At 39.4% G+C, this 20,888-nt stretch overlaps 1 protein-coding gene across 3 annotated transcripts in view; it reads right to left on the minus strand.

The window, feature by feature from the left end:
• Nucleotides 1-20,888, minus strand: part of LOC134358996 (inositol polyphosphate-5-phosphatase A) — a 475,517-nt gene that overhangs the window by 155,794 nt on the left and 298,835 nt on the right. For all 3 annotated transcript variants that reach the window (XM_063071762.1, XM_063071763.1, XM_063071764.1), the window contains exons 5-6: nucleotides 20,151-20,214; nucleotides 13,599-13,702 (exon numbers count right to left, since the gene is read on the minus strand). In XM_063071762.1, coding sequence (XP_062927832.1) covers nucleotides 13,599-13,702; nucleotides 20,151-20,214 — 168 coding nt within the window. The remainder of the gene's footprint in view (nucleotides 1-13,598; nucleotides 13,703-20,150; nucleotides 20,215-20,888) is intronic.

Raw genomic sequence — 20,888 nt, forward strand, 5'->3', positions numbered from 1 at the left:
CTCCTGTAAAACTTACCTTCCCTCTCATAATTCTTCTTTGATCATTGAATTCCCTTAAATTCCAGTTGCAGCCCATCACTGTTAGCCATAGAGATTTACTTGGTACTGCACTTATCCTGATGACCAGCTAAAATAATTCTTCTTGCTCCACGCCACTGGTTTTCTGAGGTCAAGTTAGTTTCTAAAAGCAATCTATCTTACACAGTTAAGTCTCCAAGTCCACACACAAGTCTGTCTTTGAGTACTTCTTCCATCAATATTGATGGCGTCATGTGACAGTGGAGTCTCTTCGTCCCACTCAGTTTGTGTTGCCATAAAAAATCCATTTTGAAGTATTTATTTGATCAAATTTCATTCCACATACATAAAATTTAAACTTCTTTTGGGAAGTGAGGTGGGAGGGAGAGTCCAAGAGGTTCCTAAACAGCCGTTACTACTTTGTAAAGTTGTTTTCTTTAGGACCTGAAAAGCCTCACACTCGGACATCCTGCTTGTTGTTTCAGCTAACTGCCTTCATGATGTCACATGAACTTGATATTACTGAGACACCAAACAATGATTTGTGAAATGTTAAGGATATTTAACAATGACACCAGTTTGCACATACTTGAACTTTTCCTCAGTTTCAACAAATCTCCTTTATTTGGACGGAGAACAGCACAGTTCACTGCCAAGACTGAATGCTTAGACCACCTTTGTGATTTCAACATCAATCCTCTAATGTTCAGAAATTCCAAGGTTGCTGCTTCCTTCACAGAGTTAAGGTGGCAGATGCTGACAGTTTTAGCTTTACTACAATTGCAAAATCCAGAACAATAACATACGTTCTGCATATGCTCTATATCTTAATGCATTTCAGTAGTTCTCACAAAGATGCACACTTTTTCCAAGACACAGGAGGTACTGCAGATGCTGGAAATCTACAGCAAACAGTGGGAACAAACAGTTGACATTTCAGGCTAAAAACCCTTCATCAGGACTGGCTTCATCTTGGCCCAAAATGTTGACTATTTTTCCCAGAAGTTCATCCCAAAATTGCATATTTCTTTTAAGTCCACACCTGGTATTAATCTCCAGGAAATCTACTAACAGTATACATAAATGAGAAATTTTCTGGAGATGTTATTCCTTTGGCCTTTCTTGATGAATCAAATCATAGTGGTTGCTAAAGATATGTTTTTTAAATTCCTACAGTAGTATATTAGTAAATGGATGACAATACATATAAATACTCAGATATTTTTTGATTAATGTCTCATTAATCTTTTGTAAGCACAGGATGATACACTGGCTTTAGACATTTCATATGCAATGTCACATTTAAAGCAGGCCTTAAGCTAAAGAAAGCTCTTACTGACCTTTTAGACAACCTGTGTAAACAGCATCAGCATAAATACATCAGGTATATGGGGTAAAACCTCTATAGAACATCAACAAGGAGACAAAGGTTACAGAAGGCTAATGTCAAAATGCACTGAGTAATAACTAATGCTTACAAGTTTGATTGATAATGTTCCATGCAATGTCTCAATTCATCTTTTCTATTGCTTTGCTGAGAGAAGTCATATCAAATTAAACAGCAACACAGCAGGATTGATTTCACTGAACAAAGTAAACAACAGAAAGAGACAAAGGAGGAAGTGCCATCGACTCTGACAAGTGTTCATATCTATTATTAAACATAGGCATGAATGTGAGGAAGATCAGGGAGGCATCTCAAGGGAACGTAATGATTTCAATACATAATAAAATTGCAAGGCTTAATTAACAGTGGGTACATCAAGTAGTGCACACTGAAAAAAAGCTCTAACTTCATCTGAGAAGGGAGAAGGATCACACCTCGTGCACCATTCACAGGCATGGTAAACTAGGTAATTCAGCCAAGCTCAGCTAACAGCAAGATCCATCTTGGGGAGATACAGGAAATAAGCCTTCAAATTCAGACAGCCCTTACACCAAATTGAAGATGTCTCCCAGTTTAAAAAAAGATCGCTGGAATTCGGTCATACTAATGCAACAACATGGAGATTTCTGCCTACTAACTTCACTAGGCTCGAGACCATTCCAATTCCTATGGCTGGATCATATTTTTCATTTGAATTTATGACAAGGACACCTCTGTCACTACTTGTGACTGACCTCAGGTGTTGGCCATTGCCGATCCCAGCTGCAGCCGATGCGATGAAGGTACTCCAACAATGTTCATGTGTTGGGGAGTCTCAGGGTTCCCAGTGATGAGGAAGTAACAGTCAGAATGAATGTAACTTGGAAATGGAACTTGTTACAGTGGTGTTTGCCTGCATTTCTCTTTGCCAGTGGTAGGGGTCATGGGTTTGGAAGGAGATGCAGAAAAAGCCTTGTCAGACTGTTTGAGTGCATACTTTGGGTGATAACTACTGCAGTTACTGTCCAGTTATGTTCCTCATTTAATCAATAGCTCCCATATCTAGGAAAAGGTATGCTGTCATTGGAGATGGTCCAGAGGAGTTTTATGTGAGAAAGATCTCAGAAACAAAAGGGCTAACATATGAGGAGATTTCAGCCTATAATTGCTAAAGTTTTATAGAATGATGGAGGATTTCATTGAAACCTACCCTAATATTGAAAGTGGATGTGGACGGAATGTTCTCTATAGTGGAGGAGTCTAGGACTAGAGGGCACAGCCTCAGATTAAAAGGATGTTGCTTTAGAACAGAGACAAGGAGGAATTTCTTTAGCTACAGGGTGGTGAATCTGTAGAATTCATTGCTACGGATGTCCAAGTCATTGGATATATTTAAAGCAGGGGTTAATAGGTTCTTTATTACTAAGTGTATCAACGGTTACAGGGGGAAGACAGCAGAATGGGGTTGGGAAGGAAAATGGATTAGCCATGATCGAAATGCAGAGCAGATTTGACGGGCCAAATGGCCTGATTCTGCTCCTATGTCTTAAATCTTATTAAATTCCTTGTCATTGGTCACCTCCAGGAATGTAACGAGAGGAAGTGTAATAATGATAATGTCATAAAATATGAAAGGAAGGTACCTGATTACGTCTTGTTGAAGAGATCACCAGTGAACATTTGTGTGTCACTATGTAACTGATGGTGTATCAGCAGGTGCCCGGCTGTCGTCTGGATCATTCACATGTCGAGGGGTGGCTTTAGAGCAACTATAAGCTAAACACTGCATAATGATTTATGAATTTTCATTAGACGGAACATAATTGAGGATCGAGCTGAAGACAATTGGGCCCTCAGTGACGTCCTGGGACTTAAATGTTAGGCCTGCAGCAGCCAGAGTATTAGGGAAGTAAGCATGTCACCAGCCAGTAGGAGAGTTTCTTTTTTGAACTCATTGCCCATATATTATGAAGGCAACTCACTGCCACTGTTGATTGAACATTACCTTGGCATTAGGCTGAAGGATTTCATGCCTCCATTTGCACAATAGGGCTGGTCATCTGGACTGTGGAAGCCCACTCCGCTTCTCCAAAAGAGGGAGCCAAAGGCCTAACCAAGCGATGTAACACGATTTGGATCTTTTAAAGTTCTTTTCAGACGTCAGAAATCAGCGGGATGTAAAAGATGAACTCCCTGGGATCAATCAACACCCCAGGGTAAGGGTTTATAATTGTCTCCAAAAAAATGATTCTTTCAACATTGAACCTTGCAGGGATCTACATGGCAGAATTCCTGTGGTAACTCTGAATGTCAAAGTGCTATAGGAACATAAAGGAGAGACCAGCATGGGAAGTGGCTCCTTCTTCATAGCCTTGTTCCATGTGATGCAAACGATCAAGTTCCTTCCCACTGATCCAGACTGGTTGGTCTACGACCTTCCAACTGACCATTCTTAGAATACCAACTTGCATCCTATTTTCCTCTACTGCAGAAGGTTGTAGGCAAATCTCCAACAGAAGGCAAATCTCTAAGCTCTTCATATCATAAAAAATTTCTAGAAATAAAATTACTGAAATTACTGTTGTTAAAATTGTTGGATGCTCTCAACCATGAGGTTCACCAATGTCATTCTGTGATATTTCAAGACATTTTAATTCAAGGATCGTTGATAATTGATTTGGGGAAAGGCACCAGAGCCTAACTGGCTTCCTTCAGTACTCTGTCACTCTACAATAATCAAAAGATCATTGAAATTATACCAGAAGTTAACCTTAAGTCATTTTAATGCAGCCAGGAATAAAACAGGAGTCACTTAGTATCCAGCAGACCAGATGAGAAAAATAAAAACAAACAAAATGGGTAAGTATTTATCAAGCAGCAATGCTCAATTAGTGCTTATTTCTAAATCTGTTGACACATTAAATTAATAGCATTAGATATATCAGGTGATGTTGAACACATCTGCGCATGTAATTAATAGTAGCCAATTCAAACAGCTACACAAATTGATTTGATATGTCCCAAAACTAAAAATGTCACACAGAATGAAATCATGCCCTTGTCTAGCCAAAGTTCAGGGTTTAAACATATAAACATTATATTATGGTTTTGTTGTCTAATCTGTAACTAAATGCCATATAAAGAGCAACATTCTAGCACGGATTTAAAATAGTATTTTCCGCTGCATAATTATCTTCAGTTCTTCCTTGTTCAGTTTAATGCAAGCAATATAACAGTGTATAGAGTTAGTGGTGACCCATCTCTATGCTAAAATACCAAGGCAGATTGTGCGAATTAATGGACAATGATTCACATCTGATTGGCATGAGCACGAGGGAAGGCCAGCTGCCTAAATTAATGTCAAGTTAACTTATTTACCAAAACTGAACTCATCCAACCTTATTACTGTGATTACATTATGGCTCAAATGATAAATTTCATGTTTAAAATGTTCAAGATTTAAAAATAAACCCGAAGCATATTTTTATCAGTGTGCAAATTATCATGTGAATTATTTACTGCTATTTACTAACAAAGCACCTTTTAATCTTTCTCATATTTGTCATGTCATACAGCACTCAACACAATTTTATGAATTGACTTGAATGGGTGCTTTTAACTGAGAATGGATGGCAATAATTAGTCTTCCATTTTACTAGTTCCACTGGTAAGATATCATCACCACTCAATGTTAAATACATCCTTTGTTTTCTCTTTTTTTTTGCAAACTAATTTTAATTTAAATCACTCCGGGTAGAAGAGGATTTGTGCATTTGCTACTTCACCCCTTCCATTCTCCACCACAGTCACATTATGAAATACTCAGGATTTTCTCTTATGTTAAATTAATTAAAACAACAGTTTCTAAATCTTCCTTTCTGCCTTTCCCTCTGTTCTCCATGGTTACTTGTACTGACTCAGACTCATTTACCTGAGTTCATTCTTTGCTCTCTTGATTCCTTTCATAACTCAGAGAATATTTACAACATAGTTTAAAGTTCAAAGTGCACAAATTGCCATTCAGCCCATTTTGTCCATGCCAGTAAACAATGATTTCAACTCTGGCCTTGATCATTCCACATCATGCCTAGCCTGCATGCACCCTGATTATGTCAACCGTGCTCTTTCCCCACAGTTTTCACATTGCCTTTTAAACTACTGCTGTTCTGCCCTTTCTGAAATATAGCATTGCATACATCAGTCCTTTCCAACAAAATAGCAATGATCTGCACTCTCATTTCTTCTAAAGTGCCTGAATTTGTTACCTTGCCTAATGTAACCTTTCCACTCTATATGTCTGCGACAACGACATTTTATCTTTCAGCGTTCTCTCCTGATCAGACAAAATTATTGCCCCTCTATCACTGTTACTCTATTATCCAGCCAGCCCTACTGCCCTGGCCCTACATGTGGCTGGAAAAAAGCTCTGAGATATTCTGAGATCATAACATGCTATCTAGAAACTTATAAATTATGCTAAATAAAAACAAAAAAAGATGGAAACACTCAGTAGGCCAGAAAGCAACTGTGGAAAAATAATAGTTAATGCTTAATCTCAGTGACTGTTCATCAGAACTCAAAAATATAATTGTGCTTACTGCCATTTTCCAAAGAGGTGTCATCATCATATGGCTCATCTCTGACATTTCTTTTTCTTTTCTGGATCTCTCCACGTCTATTTTAGCGAACAAGCCTATACCCTTCCATAGCTATCTTGACAATGCTATGGCCATTCTAAGAAAAATTCCAGCTCTGACAAAGCACATCTGACTTGAAACGTTAATTCTGTTTCTCTTCTCACAGATGCTGCCTGACTTGCTGAGCAGTTTCTGTTTTAATTTCAGGTATCCAGCATCTGCAGCTTCTGATTTTCATTTACTAAAAATATATTTCCTTTAACCCATCCCAACTGAAGTAACATAGCAATGACATTTCTTGGCTTCAGTACAGTACCACCCTCAGAGTCTCCAAATTACCTGTGCCTACACTAATGCATCTTTTACCCCTAGTTATAATAATTCACGAAGTATATAACCCCCCGCCCATACACGCAAACTGATGGTATCCAACTCTTACCTTCATCTTCTCAATTTTGCTTCATAAGGCGTTCCAGTGCACTCCACAACGGTGTGGTTTTAGTGTTTTGAGCATATATCTATGGTTTACAGCACAGAATTTGGGCACTTGATCCAGAAAATTTGTGTCTGCGTTTAAACATCCTCTTAGCTTATTACATCTCACTCCTTCACACATCCTTCAGTTTTTTTTCAATTCCTAAGCTTGTTCTTCCTCCCCTTAAATGCTTCAAAACCAATCACCTCAATCACTCTATGTGATGGTGATTTCTGCATTTAAACAAATATGTATCTATAGAACTCCTTAATGGATTATGTAATAATTAAAATGTGCTTGCTTAGCAAATGCTTGTGGATCAGAAAATCGCACAAAAAGTAGTGGATCTGTCACGGGTAAAGCCCTCCCCATCATTCAGCACACCTACACAGAATGCTGTCACGGGAAAGCAGCATCCATTATCAGGGACCCCCACCACCCACGTCCTGCTCTCTTCCTGCTGCTGGTACAGGAGTCTTAGAACCCTTACCTCCAGGTTCAGGCTTTGGACCAGAGGGGATAGCTTCATTCAACCACTCATACCATCACTGAACTTTCCACAATCTATAGGCTCACTTTCAAGGACTCTTCATCTCATGTCCTCAATATTTATTGCTTGCTTTCTTGTTTATTTATTTATTTATTTACTAACTTATCTATCTAACTTTCTTTTGTATTTGCACAGCCTGTTGTCTTTTTGTACATTGGTTGGTTCTCCACCCTGTTGGGTGCTGTATTTCTTTGATTCTATTTTTTATTTGGATTTACTGTGTATGCCTGCAAGAAAACAAATCTCAGGGTTTTATATGATGACATATATGTACTTAGATAATAAATTTACTTTGAACTTTTGACCAGGTGCTATTTACCTTTTATTGATTATATTAGGTTTGTAGTGGCTCTACATTCAACAGAGCAGCTTAAGGTATCTTGAGGGAACATTGCATATCATACGTGATCCAATAACATAAGGTGCAACTGAATGCTCTTTGAAATGCAGCCTGCCTGTGCTATATGTGCAAGTGAATAAGTGAGTGTTTGATCCCAGATGCAGACATCAGTTTTCAACCTGCCAGCATTCTGTAGCTAGTCTTCCAAATGAATGATGCTGATGAACTCTGCACTCATTTCTAGAAAAAAACATTTTCAGAGGAGACTTTCATCTTCACCTTCTGGATGATGATCTGGCCAGCTGCACCCTTTGCCAGTTTTGATCTCAGTGAAATCAATTTGATGAATTGGAGTTGGTTGGTGCTGCCTCAAAGCTCCAGCAACCCAAGTCCAACTCTGACCCCAATGCTGAATATGTTACGTTTCCATGGTCTCCCTGTGATAACATAGATTCCCATTGGTTTTCCTCCAAATGGATGATCCACTTTCTTCTCATATCCCAAAGATGTGCTGGACAGTAAGTTATCTGGCCACGCTAAATTACCCCAAGTGAAGAAACAGGGTGGAGTTCATGGGTAAGTTAGAAAGTATTCTCTGCTGGATACGTGAGGGACTGCGACGAATTGCTCTGACAGCCAACAAGTTCAATGGGATGGAGGACATCCTTTCATATCATGAAATAAATGTCTGCACTCAGAAAGTAAATATTATTCCCATGGTGCACTCAAATTACAGAGCCAAAAACTTGGCCCTCACCACAACAGAAACTGATTTTAATGTAAAATAAGCCAAGGCATCATTTTCCAGGGAATCTCTCTACAGATTATTTCCGTGTCAGGGCATATCGTGACATGGTGATCAGCCTAAGCTCATAGCACAATCACAGCATCAGTGTAAGTAAGCCAGTGCACATCTATTTCACACATCCTTGAACAACACATTATTGGGACTATGGTTAGTTTCAGAAATAGCACAAAAATAACATGTCAAGAAGTCAGATGCTAAAAATGAAGTAAATGATGTTTGCCAGGAAATCTTTCAAGTTCCTGGCAAACATCATTATTCTATTTTGCTACATTACACTAGCAACAACCCTGATACACACAGGCACATCTATTATTGGCTCTTAAACATTCTAGAACACCCCAAATTCCTGCTTAGTTCTGATGAAAGGTTACTAGCTTGAAATGTTAACCATAACTCTTACTCTACAAATGCTGCCAGACTGGTTGAGCATTTTTGGCATTTTTTAATTTTCATTTTAAATATCAACATGTACTTTCACAATTATTAGAGTAAATGATTATCTTGCATTTTCTGACATTTCAACCAAGACCACTGCATCTAAAGCTATCTTTTGGATTGGATCCTAACATTTTCTGCTTAGTCATGGTTCAGCGGTCCGAGGTACTCACCTGCTTCAAGCAGGCTCCAATTATATCGGTATTGAAGAAGAACATGGTAACCTGCCTTAATGACTATCACCCAGTATCCACTGTGATGAAGTGTTTTGCGAGATTGGTGATGAAACACATCAATTCCTGCCTGGGAGGTGACTTTGATCTACTCCAATTTGCCTACTGGTACAAAAGGTCCACAGCAGATGGTATTTCCTTGGTTCTTTACTCAACCCTGAAACATCTGGACAGCAAAGATGTATACATTTGAATGTTTTTTTATCGACTACAGTTCACCATTAAATACTGTCATCCCCTCAGAACTAATAGTAAGCTTCAAGACCTTTGCCTCAATGCCTCCTTGTATAATTGGATCCTTGATTTCTTCACTTGCACACGCCAATCACGTCAGATTGGCAACAACATCTCCACAATCTCCATCAGCATCGGTGCACCACAATGCTGTGCGTTTAGCCCTCTGCTCTATTCACTTTATACTTAAGACTGTATGGCTAAGCACAGCTCCAATGCCATATTTAAGTTCGCGGACGAGACCACAATTTTGTTGAATCCAAGGTGGTGATGAATGAGCATATAAGAGAAAGATTGGAAATCTGGATGAGTGGTGCCATAAGAACAACCTCACACTCAACGTCAGCAAGACCAAGGAGCTGACCAGGATGAGGAAACCAGAGGTGCAGAGGGTCAGCAACTTTAAATTCCATGTGTTATCATTTCAGAGGATCTGTCCTAGGCCCAGCAGGTAATTGTAATGCATGGCAGTACCTCTGCTTCCTTTGGATTTTGCAAAGGTTTGGCATGACATCTAAAACTTTGACAAACTTCTGCAGATATGTGGTGGAGAGTATATTGACTGGTTGCATCGCGGCCTGGTATGGAAACATCAATGGTGTTTGTTGGAAAATCATGGGTAAAGCACTCTCCACCACTGAGCATCCATCATCAGGGACCACCATCCCACTTGGCTATGCTCTCTTCTTGCTGCTGCCATCAGGAAGAAGGTACAGGAACCTCACAATTCATACCAGTGACAGATATCTTCACTCAACTTTACTTGCCCAACACTGAACTGCTCCCACATCCTATGAATCACTTTCAAAGACTCTTCATCTTATGTTCTCAATGACTCTCCATGCAGCTTTGGTTCCTCAAAGTGGCTTTTAACACGATAAAAAGAAGGGTGTACAGCTTTATCTACTGTCAAAGCTTGTAGACTTTTCTAAAAATTTAAATCTCTCTGGAAGTAAGAAGTATTTAAGAATGGCTAAACTTGTGGCGCGTGGCCAAGTGGTTAAGGCGTCAGTCTAGTGATCTGAAGGTCGCTAGTTTGAGCCTCAGCTGAGGCAGTGTGTTGTGTCCTTGAGCAAGGCACTTAACCACACATTGCTCTGCGACGACACCGGTGCCAAGCTGTATCGGCCCTAGTGCCCTTCCCTTGGACAACATCGATGGCATGGAGAGGGGAGACTTGCAGCGTGGGCAACTGCTGGTCTTCCATACAACCTTGCCTAGGCCTGTGCCCTGGAAACCTACCAAGGCGAAAATCTATGGTCTCACGAGAGTAATGGATGCCTATAAAACTTGTGGCACAAAATCTATTAAAATAATTTAACATAAAGATAAATCTATTTAGAAATAAATAAGTAAACTTAAACTTTTTTCCATTAAACCTCCAGGCTAAACAATTACTCAACTGAGTACAATCCCAGATCCTAGCCTACGCCTGACTGATGTTGGATTGGAGAGGCAGATTTCTCAGTTCAGTGCTGGACTCCATGTGGAACCCAGTGATGTAGAAGAGAAGAGACAAAAATCCTTGCATCTGCCACTGAGCAAGCCCCAGATTAACAGCAGCTTTGTGTGATCTGGTAAGTAATTGAGTGGGGACAATTGACCACTAGCAGTTCCCATTGAAGCCAACTCTTGGTCATTTCTGCCCCTCCCTCCTTCTCTTTTTTTCCATTCCCTATTCTGATTACTCACTCACTCCTTCTCTTCTTCTCACCTGCCCATCACCTCCCTCTGGTTCCCCTCCACCTCCTCCTTCCCTTTCTCCCATGGTTCACTGTCCTCTCCTATCAGATCCTTTCTTCTTCAATCCTTTATCTCTTCCACCTTATCCTTCCCAGCTTTTACTTCATCTCCCTTCCCCCACCCACTTACCTTTCCCCTCACCTGGTTTCACCTATCACTCGTCAGCTTGAACACCTTCCCCTCCCCCCACCCTCTTATCCTGGCTTCTGCCCCCTTCCTTTCCAGTCCTGATGAAGGGTCTCAGCCCGAAACAGTGACCACTTATTCCCCTCCATAGACATGCCTCACCTGCTGAGTTTCTCCTGCATTTTGTGAGTGTTGCTCATGATTTCCAGCATCTGCAGAATTCTTGTGTTACTCGAGCAGCAATGCACTGACCAAGGATTGGAGGTTCACATTCTAAAACAAAATGTTAACCGTACAGTGCAAAATGTAAGTGACCCTCATAAATGAGGGAGTAAGTAGTAAAAAGGAAGGTCATCTCTATTTTGGTGCTTCGCAGAGTTGTTGAAGCTCAAGAATAAAGACAAAGAATGATACATTTTGAGGCAAACTTTTAAAAAATCCTTCTAAATCTAAACTTTGTGCCCACAGCTGAACTGACAAATGCGAAATCTAAAGAATCCTAACACTACCTTCTGGATCTCATAAAGCCCATGAGGTTGATGCAGAGAAATGTCCATATAAATATTTTGTCAGTTCCTTCAATGGCTTTCTTCGTAGTAATCCATCCTTATGATGACAATTACTGATGGGGTTGGGGAGGGGTTCGGTATAATTTAGGGCTGGGATTACCAATCAATTTAGCAACAGCAAATGTAAACCAGGCTTATATTAGTCTCCTTGAAACCTTTCATCAGTCTGCAGCATTAAATAAAAATGTAAGTTAAAAAATCCCGAGCAGTCCATGCCAGTATCATTTCTTTGCACGGCAGATGGATTATATACAGGCTGTTTCCTTTATTAAAAGATGACATAAATCACCATTGAAAAACTAGAGACCCCTACAAGGTTATCCCTGTACAGCTTTGTTCATGAAAGGTTCACATTGAAGCATTAGTGAAATTAATTCATCTTTCATAAGAGCTTTGAGCAGTATCTGTGATGTATGATAACAACCAATTTCTCACTACTGGCAAAAAGTATTCAGGTCTGATAGACTACACAAATCTGTTCTTTTTAAATAGCCTAACATTATCTCAAGTGCTGGTCCCAAAGGCATCATTTGAGATTCATATACAGCCAAGAGGTATAATAAATCACCATGAAAAGTTTTGTTAGTTTTATATGCAGTGAATTGTAATTATTTTGGATTGCATTATACCTCAATCAATGTAATTACTTTTAGATCATCTTTAAGCGGCAGTAATAAAGAGAAAGAAATCAGTCTTAAACCAATTGAGAGGTTCATTTGCATATCTGTCAGTTGTACAATGAAGCAGGTTATTATTAAGATTAAAAGCGATGTTTTCAATCTGATATATTTACCAGTTATAAATACTCTGACTTTATTTACATCACTGAAAACAATATTAAATCATCTGCACAATAGAACAATTTTTGAGTTATAATACCTCAAAAAGATGTAAAGAACTTGGGTCATTGTTTGAAACAAAACAGAGAAGCTTTACCACAACTTAATTTACAGGAAACAGAAAAGGAGCTAAAATCTCTGAGGGATGTCCACAGTAGATTTCAAATAGGGAAAGCAGATAAACATGAAAAGACAGCACACACCGGCTTTAAATAAGATGCACATCAAGGCTATTGCACATGGGGTCCCCCAAATTTTGTTTTGGTAACATACACTAAATGGCCACTTTATTAGCTACCCCTATATGCCTGCTCGTTAATGCAAATATCCAATCAGCAAATCACATGGTAGCAACTCAATGCATAGAAGCATGCAGACATGGTCAAGAGGTTCAGTTGTTGTTCAGACCAAACATCAGAATGGAGAAAAAATGTGATCTAAGTGACTTTGACCATGGGATGATTGTTGGTCCTTGACAGGGTGGTTTGAGTATCTCAGAAATTGTTGATCCCTTGGGATTTTCATGCACAATGGTCTCTAGACTTTACAGAGAATGGCGCGAAGAGCAAAAAAAAAGTCCAGTGTGCGGCAGCTCTGTAGTGAAATCATGTTGTCAGGGGTCATTCGAAGTAGGCTGCCGTGGGTTTATTGTGTTCACCCTCCAGAAGTGGCAGCGTGACCTTGGCTTCACTAGAAGAGAGATCAAGTCAACCAGCAGGGCTGTAGCTGAGGTGGCAGAGAAAGGATCAGCCAGACTGGTTCAAGCTGACAGGAAGGCAACAGTAATTCAAATAACCATACATTTCAACGGTGATGTCAAACCTTGAAGTGAAAGGGCTAGAATAGCAGAGGACCACACTGGGTTCTACTCCTGTACATCAAGATAATATATGTTATAATCCAGACATAATGTTGATTATGCTTCATGACATCAGGTCATGGAAGTGTTATACAAACATTTCTATAACTGAACTTTAATGTAGAAATTATTGCAACGTCATGTCATTAAAAGAGCCCACAGACAACAATTGGAAGAATGTAAGTGGTTCTCTATCTACCACTCACCAAACTTTCTCTTCAATTCACTTGCATGCATCCCACCTCAATTATTCTATTTAGAATTTTTTTGAATAATAAAATCTCTCAAAGAAACAACAGCAGCAACTTTTACAACTTTACGAGTTCACCTTGCATGTTTTATGCGGCAGAAGACAATGCAACTTACCTCAGGGAAGTAATCTTGTGGAAACTTTTCCTTTTCGAGCATTGGTGTGCTTTCTAATGTTTCTGAGTATATTTCTTTACCCGTTACTTTTTTGTACTTTTTAGCTAAAAGAAAGAAAGCACAAGAAACACTAAAACCATCCATCAACAATGTCACTGATCTCCTCAATAAAATAGTGTCTGTAGGCTCTTCAAGATACCATAGCATGTGCTGCTACATGCTTTCCTTTGATATGGTGATGTTTGTGATTAACATACCTTATACTTACTTGGAATTAAATACGGAATATAATAAATATCAAGCTAATACCTTTCATATTAGGTTTTAATTGCATGGGAAGTTTGAGAAAACATTCCTCCTGCCAGCTTTCAAGTTTTTTCACTCCTCTACCCCAATCTTGGTCAAAGTTGAACACCAGGATTGGAGGTGTAGTGGAAAGCAAGGAAGACCATCAGAGCTTGTGGTGGGATCTGAACCATCTGGGAAAATGGACTGAAAAATGGCAGATGTAATTAAATGCAGACAAGTGTGAGGTGTTGCACTTTGGGAGGACCAACCACGGTAAGGTTTTACACAGTAGGGCACTGAAGAGTGCTGTAGAACAAAGGGATCTGGGAATACAGGTCCCTAATTCGTTGAGAGAGGAGTCACATGTAGATACGATTGTAAAGCAAGTTTTTGGCACATTGACCTTCATAAATCTTAAGTTTTGAGTACAGGAGATAGGATGTTATTCAAATTAGGACTTTACTCCTTGGAACAAAGAAGATTGAGGGGAGATTTGATAGAGGTATACAAAATTATGAAGGGTATAGATAAGGTAAATGGAAGCAGGCTTTTTCCACTGATATTGGGTGAGACTGCTATTAGAGGTCATGGGTTAAGGTTGAAAGGTGAAAAATTTAAGGGGAACATGAGGGGAAACTTCTCCACAGCATGTTGTGAGGGTGTGAAACGAGCTGCCAGCACAAGTGGTGCATGCAAGCTCGATTTCAACATTTCAGAGAATTTAGATTGATACATGGATGGTGGGGCTACGGAGGGCTACGGTCTTGGTGCAAGTCATTGGGAGTAGGCTTTTTAATTGGACTTGATGGGCTGAAGGGCTTGTTTCTGTGCTGTCCTTTTCTATGATATATGACTCTGAAGTTAATAGATAATCTCTTTATTTCTCTGGATGAATTTTCTTTCTCTGGATGAATTTTCTATCAAGTTTGTGGCAGTGGTGAAGAAACCCCAAAGAAGATTCCAGCCCCATATCTTGAAGTTGATTTTAAACCACTTTTCATTATCTTCAGCCTGTATAACACTTATGATTGTGTGGTTATCTGGGTATCATTGCAATTACTGTCTAAAGATATACACAGTATTTAGTCTAGGATATAACCTACAGAAGTGGGTAGCTTCAGAATGAACACACCACAGAAGCTTTCTGGGTGCAGAATATTGACAGCAGAGGTTTTTACTGCTGGCTATTTTACTATCTGGATATTCAGTGAGGAGCAGTCATAGAAATTAGGAGAGAAGGAGGCAATACAGTCCCTCAAACCACTCTGCCATTCATTAAGGCCGTGGCTGAACGGAATATAAACTTGATTCTGCATTCCTGCCATCTTTCTCTAACCTTATGTCCCATTATTTATCAGGAATCTACCTGCATCTGCCTTAATAATATTCAAAGATGCTGCTTCCACACTTTTTGAAGAATTGATTCCCACAAACACATAACTTCCTGAGAGGAAACAAAAGGCTTTATCTCTGCCAAAAGTGAGTAGTCCCTATTTTCAAACAGTGACCCTCGTTGCAGAATTTCCCATGATGAAACATCTGCTCTTTCAAGACCTTCCAGATGTCGCTTCTCACACTCTGATGGAGACATAGAGAGAGAAGCTTGCAATTTAACAAACCTCACACACTCATGATGCTTTCCAACCTCTAATCAGGGAGAAGGAGGCAATGTCACGGAGTCACACAGCATAGACGCCCTTTGACCCACTGTCTAAACCAACCAACAAGCACCCATTTAAACCAAGCCTACACTAATCCCATTTAATTCTCCCCACATTCCATCAGTTCCACTCAGATTCAACAGGCAATTTACAATGGCCTACCAGTCCTTTCTCTCTGAGGAGAATTTCTGTGACAGAAATGAATTGCACACTGCAAAATGTAGCATGGATCCCTCATCAGCACCTAGAATGATTCGAGACTACGAAATTCAGATCGGTAGTGACCTTGACCTCTGAGAGAAAAGCAATCTAAAATGAGGGCATGTGGCTGGAACTCAATAAAAGGGTGAAGGTTCATTGACTTTGAAACCCCTGGCCTACAGACAATCAAAGGCAGACACCTAGTTGAAGAAAGACTCTGGAGATTAAACGAGCAAGACACTGGCAAGATTTCTCTCTCCCTCCTCCATTGACCTTATGTATAGCCCTGTTCTTTGTGCTCCTGTAACAGCTGAAAGAGCAGTGGGACCAATATTATGGCTCCCATTTTTCAGCAAAAATAACAGAAACTTGAGCTAAGTAACACACACAAAATGCTGGAGGAACTCAGCAGGCCAGGCAGCACCGAAGGAAAACAGCGCAGTCGATGTTTTGGGCCAAGTATCTTCAGCAGGAACTTGAGCTTTAGTGGACAATTGTTGTCTTCAGTTCTGTGTCACTCAATGAGATCTCCTCTAAATGAGTCTGCAGGTAATTAATAATTATATGAAACAATCCCTGCGGTTCAGATGTGTTTTTCTATATATGGCCCACACTGAGTATTACTTGAAGGTTGCTCTTCTGACTCGTGTTACAGCCAGGTGGAGTAGAGGCGATTGGGAAATTTCATTCTCAATTAAGCTTGGTATTATTATATTTATTATTATTATATTACATTGTATTATTCTCTGTGTATGTGTCTGATATCATGCACAAACTTTAAATGTAACTATCCGCTACTCAATGCAGTTTTGTGAAAAAGTCATCTGTATTTTTTATTTGAATAAGTTGCTGAAGTTATTATTTCATGTGTTCTTTTAAGAAAAACTGTCTTCCAAGAAAATTTAATTTATTTTTCGCACAATAGTAATTTTTTTGCTGTTGGTCATTTGCCTCCATTTGATTGGCTGGCAGGATGTTGACAATAATATTCCGCATTTGCAGATGAATGAATCAATTTCACAGAGGACAATTAAACTATGATCACCATGTGCTTCATATTAATGGGTATTAAGAGCAGAACAGCATGCAACCAACATCTAAATGAAGCATTATGTACTTGTTATTTATTTATTGAGATAGAGCATTGAGATAGAGGCCTTTCCAGCCCTTTGAGCCACGCTGCCCAGCAGCCCACCTATTTAACCCGAGTCTAATCAGGGGAGACATGGTTGTTGTGATGTGTTGAGTGTGGTAGTGTAGTGGGTAGTGTTTGCTGCTCTCATTTTCAGCTTACACCGCTGGCTAGCAGCCTTGCGAAAAGGAGAGCTGAATGTGTAAGTTTCTCCCTGCCAGTACACAGCCTCTCCAACAGCAAGCCTTATGTAGTGCCTCCAAGCTGGTGTCACATGGAAACTGAGCTCCTTTTGGACTCAGGCTGAACTGTAAAGGACGGAGGAGATCTGGCCCCTGCACACGTAGCATGCAGGCCCACCGGTGTGTGGACTTGCCCTGGTGCTCGTAAACCCCAACTATAGGTAAATAGACCCACTGCCTTGTGGGCAATCTCGGGAGAGACAAAGGCTACGGGAGTAAACCCAGACAGCAAATCCGGAGTGGCGCTCCTAAGGTGGCTGGATGTCATTGAACATCCTTCTGGCAGCTCCTGCAGCCAAGCTGGTGCCAAAAACATTGCTTCATAAGCTTTCCTTTGGACTGCACTAGTGAGGCCGAGAGGGGGATCTTGACTCAGGCTTGTGATGATGATGATCTGTCTATTGCCCTTTGAGGAAAGATGGATTGCCAACCACAATCATGAGAGAACTTACAATGACCAATTAACCTACTGATTTGTATGTCTTTGGACTATGGGAGGAAACCAGAGCACCTGGAGGAAACCCACATGGAGAACTTACAAACTCCTTACAGGCAGCATAGGGAATTGAACCTGGGTCACTGCTACTGTAATGTGTTGTGCTAACCACTATGCTACCATGCAGCCAGTTACAACTACAGAAAAATTACAGTTCTAATCATATTCAGTGAGCAATTTTACACTAAAACTCTAAAAGTGCAGAAAAATATCTGCCACACAACTGTATATCTAGGCTAATACGTTTATATAATAAATAGATGAAAATGAATTTATACATACCAACAAGATTTACAATTTATTCCAATAATATTGTACTTCATAACATCACTGTTATAAGATCTGCTAAAGGTCAATCCCTTATTCTGGGAACGGGGTTCAAAACTTCTTAAATTTTTACCTCCTTCGATGGCTTTTTCATGATCGCTAATTTGATGTTATTTGCAATTAAATGCAGTTTTGTTACATACTGGTTTCTTCTGCTATGGCTCATTGTGAATCAGATGGGTGCTCTTTTAAGAAATATTCCGACTGTCACATGATAATGTTATTTAAAGAAATTTTCCTCCATGATTATATACTGGAAAGTCAATTGTAAAGATAGAACAACAATGCAGGAGTGGTGCAGGGAAGTAGCACATGGTGTGTGTGTATGTGTGTGTATGTATATATATATATATATATATATATATATATATATATATACATACATACATACACACACACACACACCATGTGACTTTAAATGTGCATCTCCTGAGATATGGCTGTTTTATTAGATACACTTGTACACCTTGTTAATGAAAGTATCTAATCAGCCAATCACGTGGCAGTAACTCAAAGCATAAAAGCATGCAGACATAGTCAAGAGGATTAGTTGTTGCTCAAACCAAACACCAGAATGGGGAAGAAATGTGATGCAAGTGACTTTGCCTGTGGAATAATTGTTGGTGCTAGACCGGGTGGTTTGAGTACCTGAGAAACTGCAGATCTCCTGGGATTTTCACACACAACAATCTCTAGAACTGTGCAAAAAAAGAAACCAGAATATCCAGTACACAACTGTGCTGTGGGCAAAAGTGCCTTGTTAATGAGAGAGGTCAGAGGCAAGTGGTCAAACTGCTTCAAGTTGACAGGAAGGAGGTAGTAAATGGCGTTCCAACCGTCATGTGCAGAAGAGCATCTCTGAACACACAACACTTCAAACCTTGATGTGGATGGGCTACAGCAGCAGAAGACCACACTGGGTTCTATTCTAGTACCCAATAAAGTGGCCACTGAGTGTGTGTGTACATACACGTACAGAGTCAGGGGTTGCTGGGGCAGTGTGGCTTGAAGGGCTAGAGGGGCCTACTCCCAACTGTATCACTAAATAAAATAAATTTTAAAAGAGAAAAAAGATACTCAACAATTCACTTGTGATGCAAACAAAGCATAGATTGCCCATGGTAGGGTTGCTGGACTTACCAGTAAAATGTAAAAACAAACTCAGAAAACAGATGCGTATTTCTTGTAACACCATAGGTTTCATTACCACGTTGCCATGGATTAAGGGTTATAGTTATGAAGGGAGACTTTAGAAACCTGGACTTTTCCCACTGGAGTTGAAAAGGTTAAGGACCAATTTATTGGAGAGATTGAAGAATATGAAGGGTTATGATAGGATAAATTCATGATCAAACAAAACTCAATCTTACATGGACCATAGTGAATGGGGCTAGCTAATGTACTGCATTGATTCTATTCTGCACCCTACTAATGAACTGGAAAGTTTAATCTTTTTGGATTACAGCCATATATTCAAGTATTCTATCTTCTAGTGGTGAATGAGGAGTCAGTTTCCTGTCTGAGTGAATAACCTGTTCAAAGATTATTTCTATGTTGCTTGGCTATCAAACTATATATTTCTATTTCACTAAATATGACAGTGTTTTAATATAAACATTGCCCAACAGTATAGTTGAATTGAAGATCACTTTGTGGTATTTCATTAAGAAATGACACAGATATTTTATAAATTGATTTACAATGAGAAAATGGGGAATGTAAAACTTCAATAGAAAGCAAGATTATCAGGCAATCTATTTCTCATGGTCACAAATATTCTTTATCACTGAAGTTCTTTTAGATTAAGGCAGACCCTTACATAACAAGTAATTTTTATTTATTTATTTATTTATTTATTTATTTTTAAAGTACCAGAAATGGCTTTTAAATCCTTATGGTCACAGATAAAATTACTTTTCATTCACAAGCAATTTAGTTGATTCACTTCAAAATAATTGAATGTATGAATAATTTTGTTATCAGTGTTGCGATGAGTATGTGTGCATAACCGAGGAATGAAAGCAGCAATGAATGAGTTAATTAAGCAGCAATTACTTTGTTAAGCAATAAGCCAAACCTGCCAGCTGTTAAAAAGCTTAGGTAGGGCATCACACTTAACCTAGTGCCAAATGCAATGTCAACATCAATAAATACATTAATACTGGTCCGGTAACAAATGGTATCTGATGGTATTTCAAAGCTTACCTTTAAAATCAAATTGATAGGTACTTTTCAAAGACTCATGAAGAAAGTAAAGATTTCCTAAAGCCTGAAAAAGAAACAAAGGTTTAGAGGTTAAGTTTTATTTAACTCTGATGTACGTAATAATTGTAAAAAATAAAACAATAAAAACAATTTCATGAAATCATCATGTGGCAATGTCTAAAAGATATTTTCTGCAATAAAGCTGAGGACACACAACATTAGAACACTGCAAAGCAGTCATGATGAGAATGGTGATATTGCAACATATTGGCATTCATGCTTTCACAGTTGCGAAGTCACATCACAAATACCACTGAGCACACAATTACAGTGAATCTAACATCATTAGAGCTAGTGGGCATCTTGTTTAATCTGTCTGCCTTGGCACATTGATTTTGTGTTTCACTGTCTATTCTCAGTTTGCTGTGCCACAATCAAATCTCTTAGTTCACTCCACTCTACCCGTACTCTGTTTATTTGCCACACCCCTGAATTCTTGTTCCTTCCTGGACCTGGCAGGCTCATTAAAAGAAACGTTGAAGAGACTATAAACTCTAGCTAAGCAACTGCACAATCTCACCATGGATGAGATAATATTTCAGCTCCCTAACACAGCTTAAAACTATGCAAAAAGACTCATTCTCCACTCTCGCTACCACTCTCGGCATAAACAGCTCAACAGGGACTAAGCTCACGGCATATCTAGTGACCTTATTGGGAAACATGGAGAAGACACAA

This window comes from Mobula hypostoma, chromosome 19 (assembly GCF_963921235.1).
Source record: "Mobula hypostoma chromosome 19, sMobHyp1.1, whole genome shotgun sequence".
Lineage (NCBI taxonomy): Eukaryota > Metazoa > Chordata > Chondrichthyes > Myliobatiformes > Myliobatidae > Mobula > Mobula hypostoma.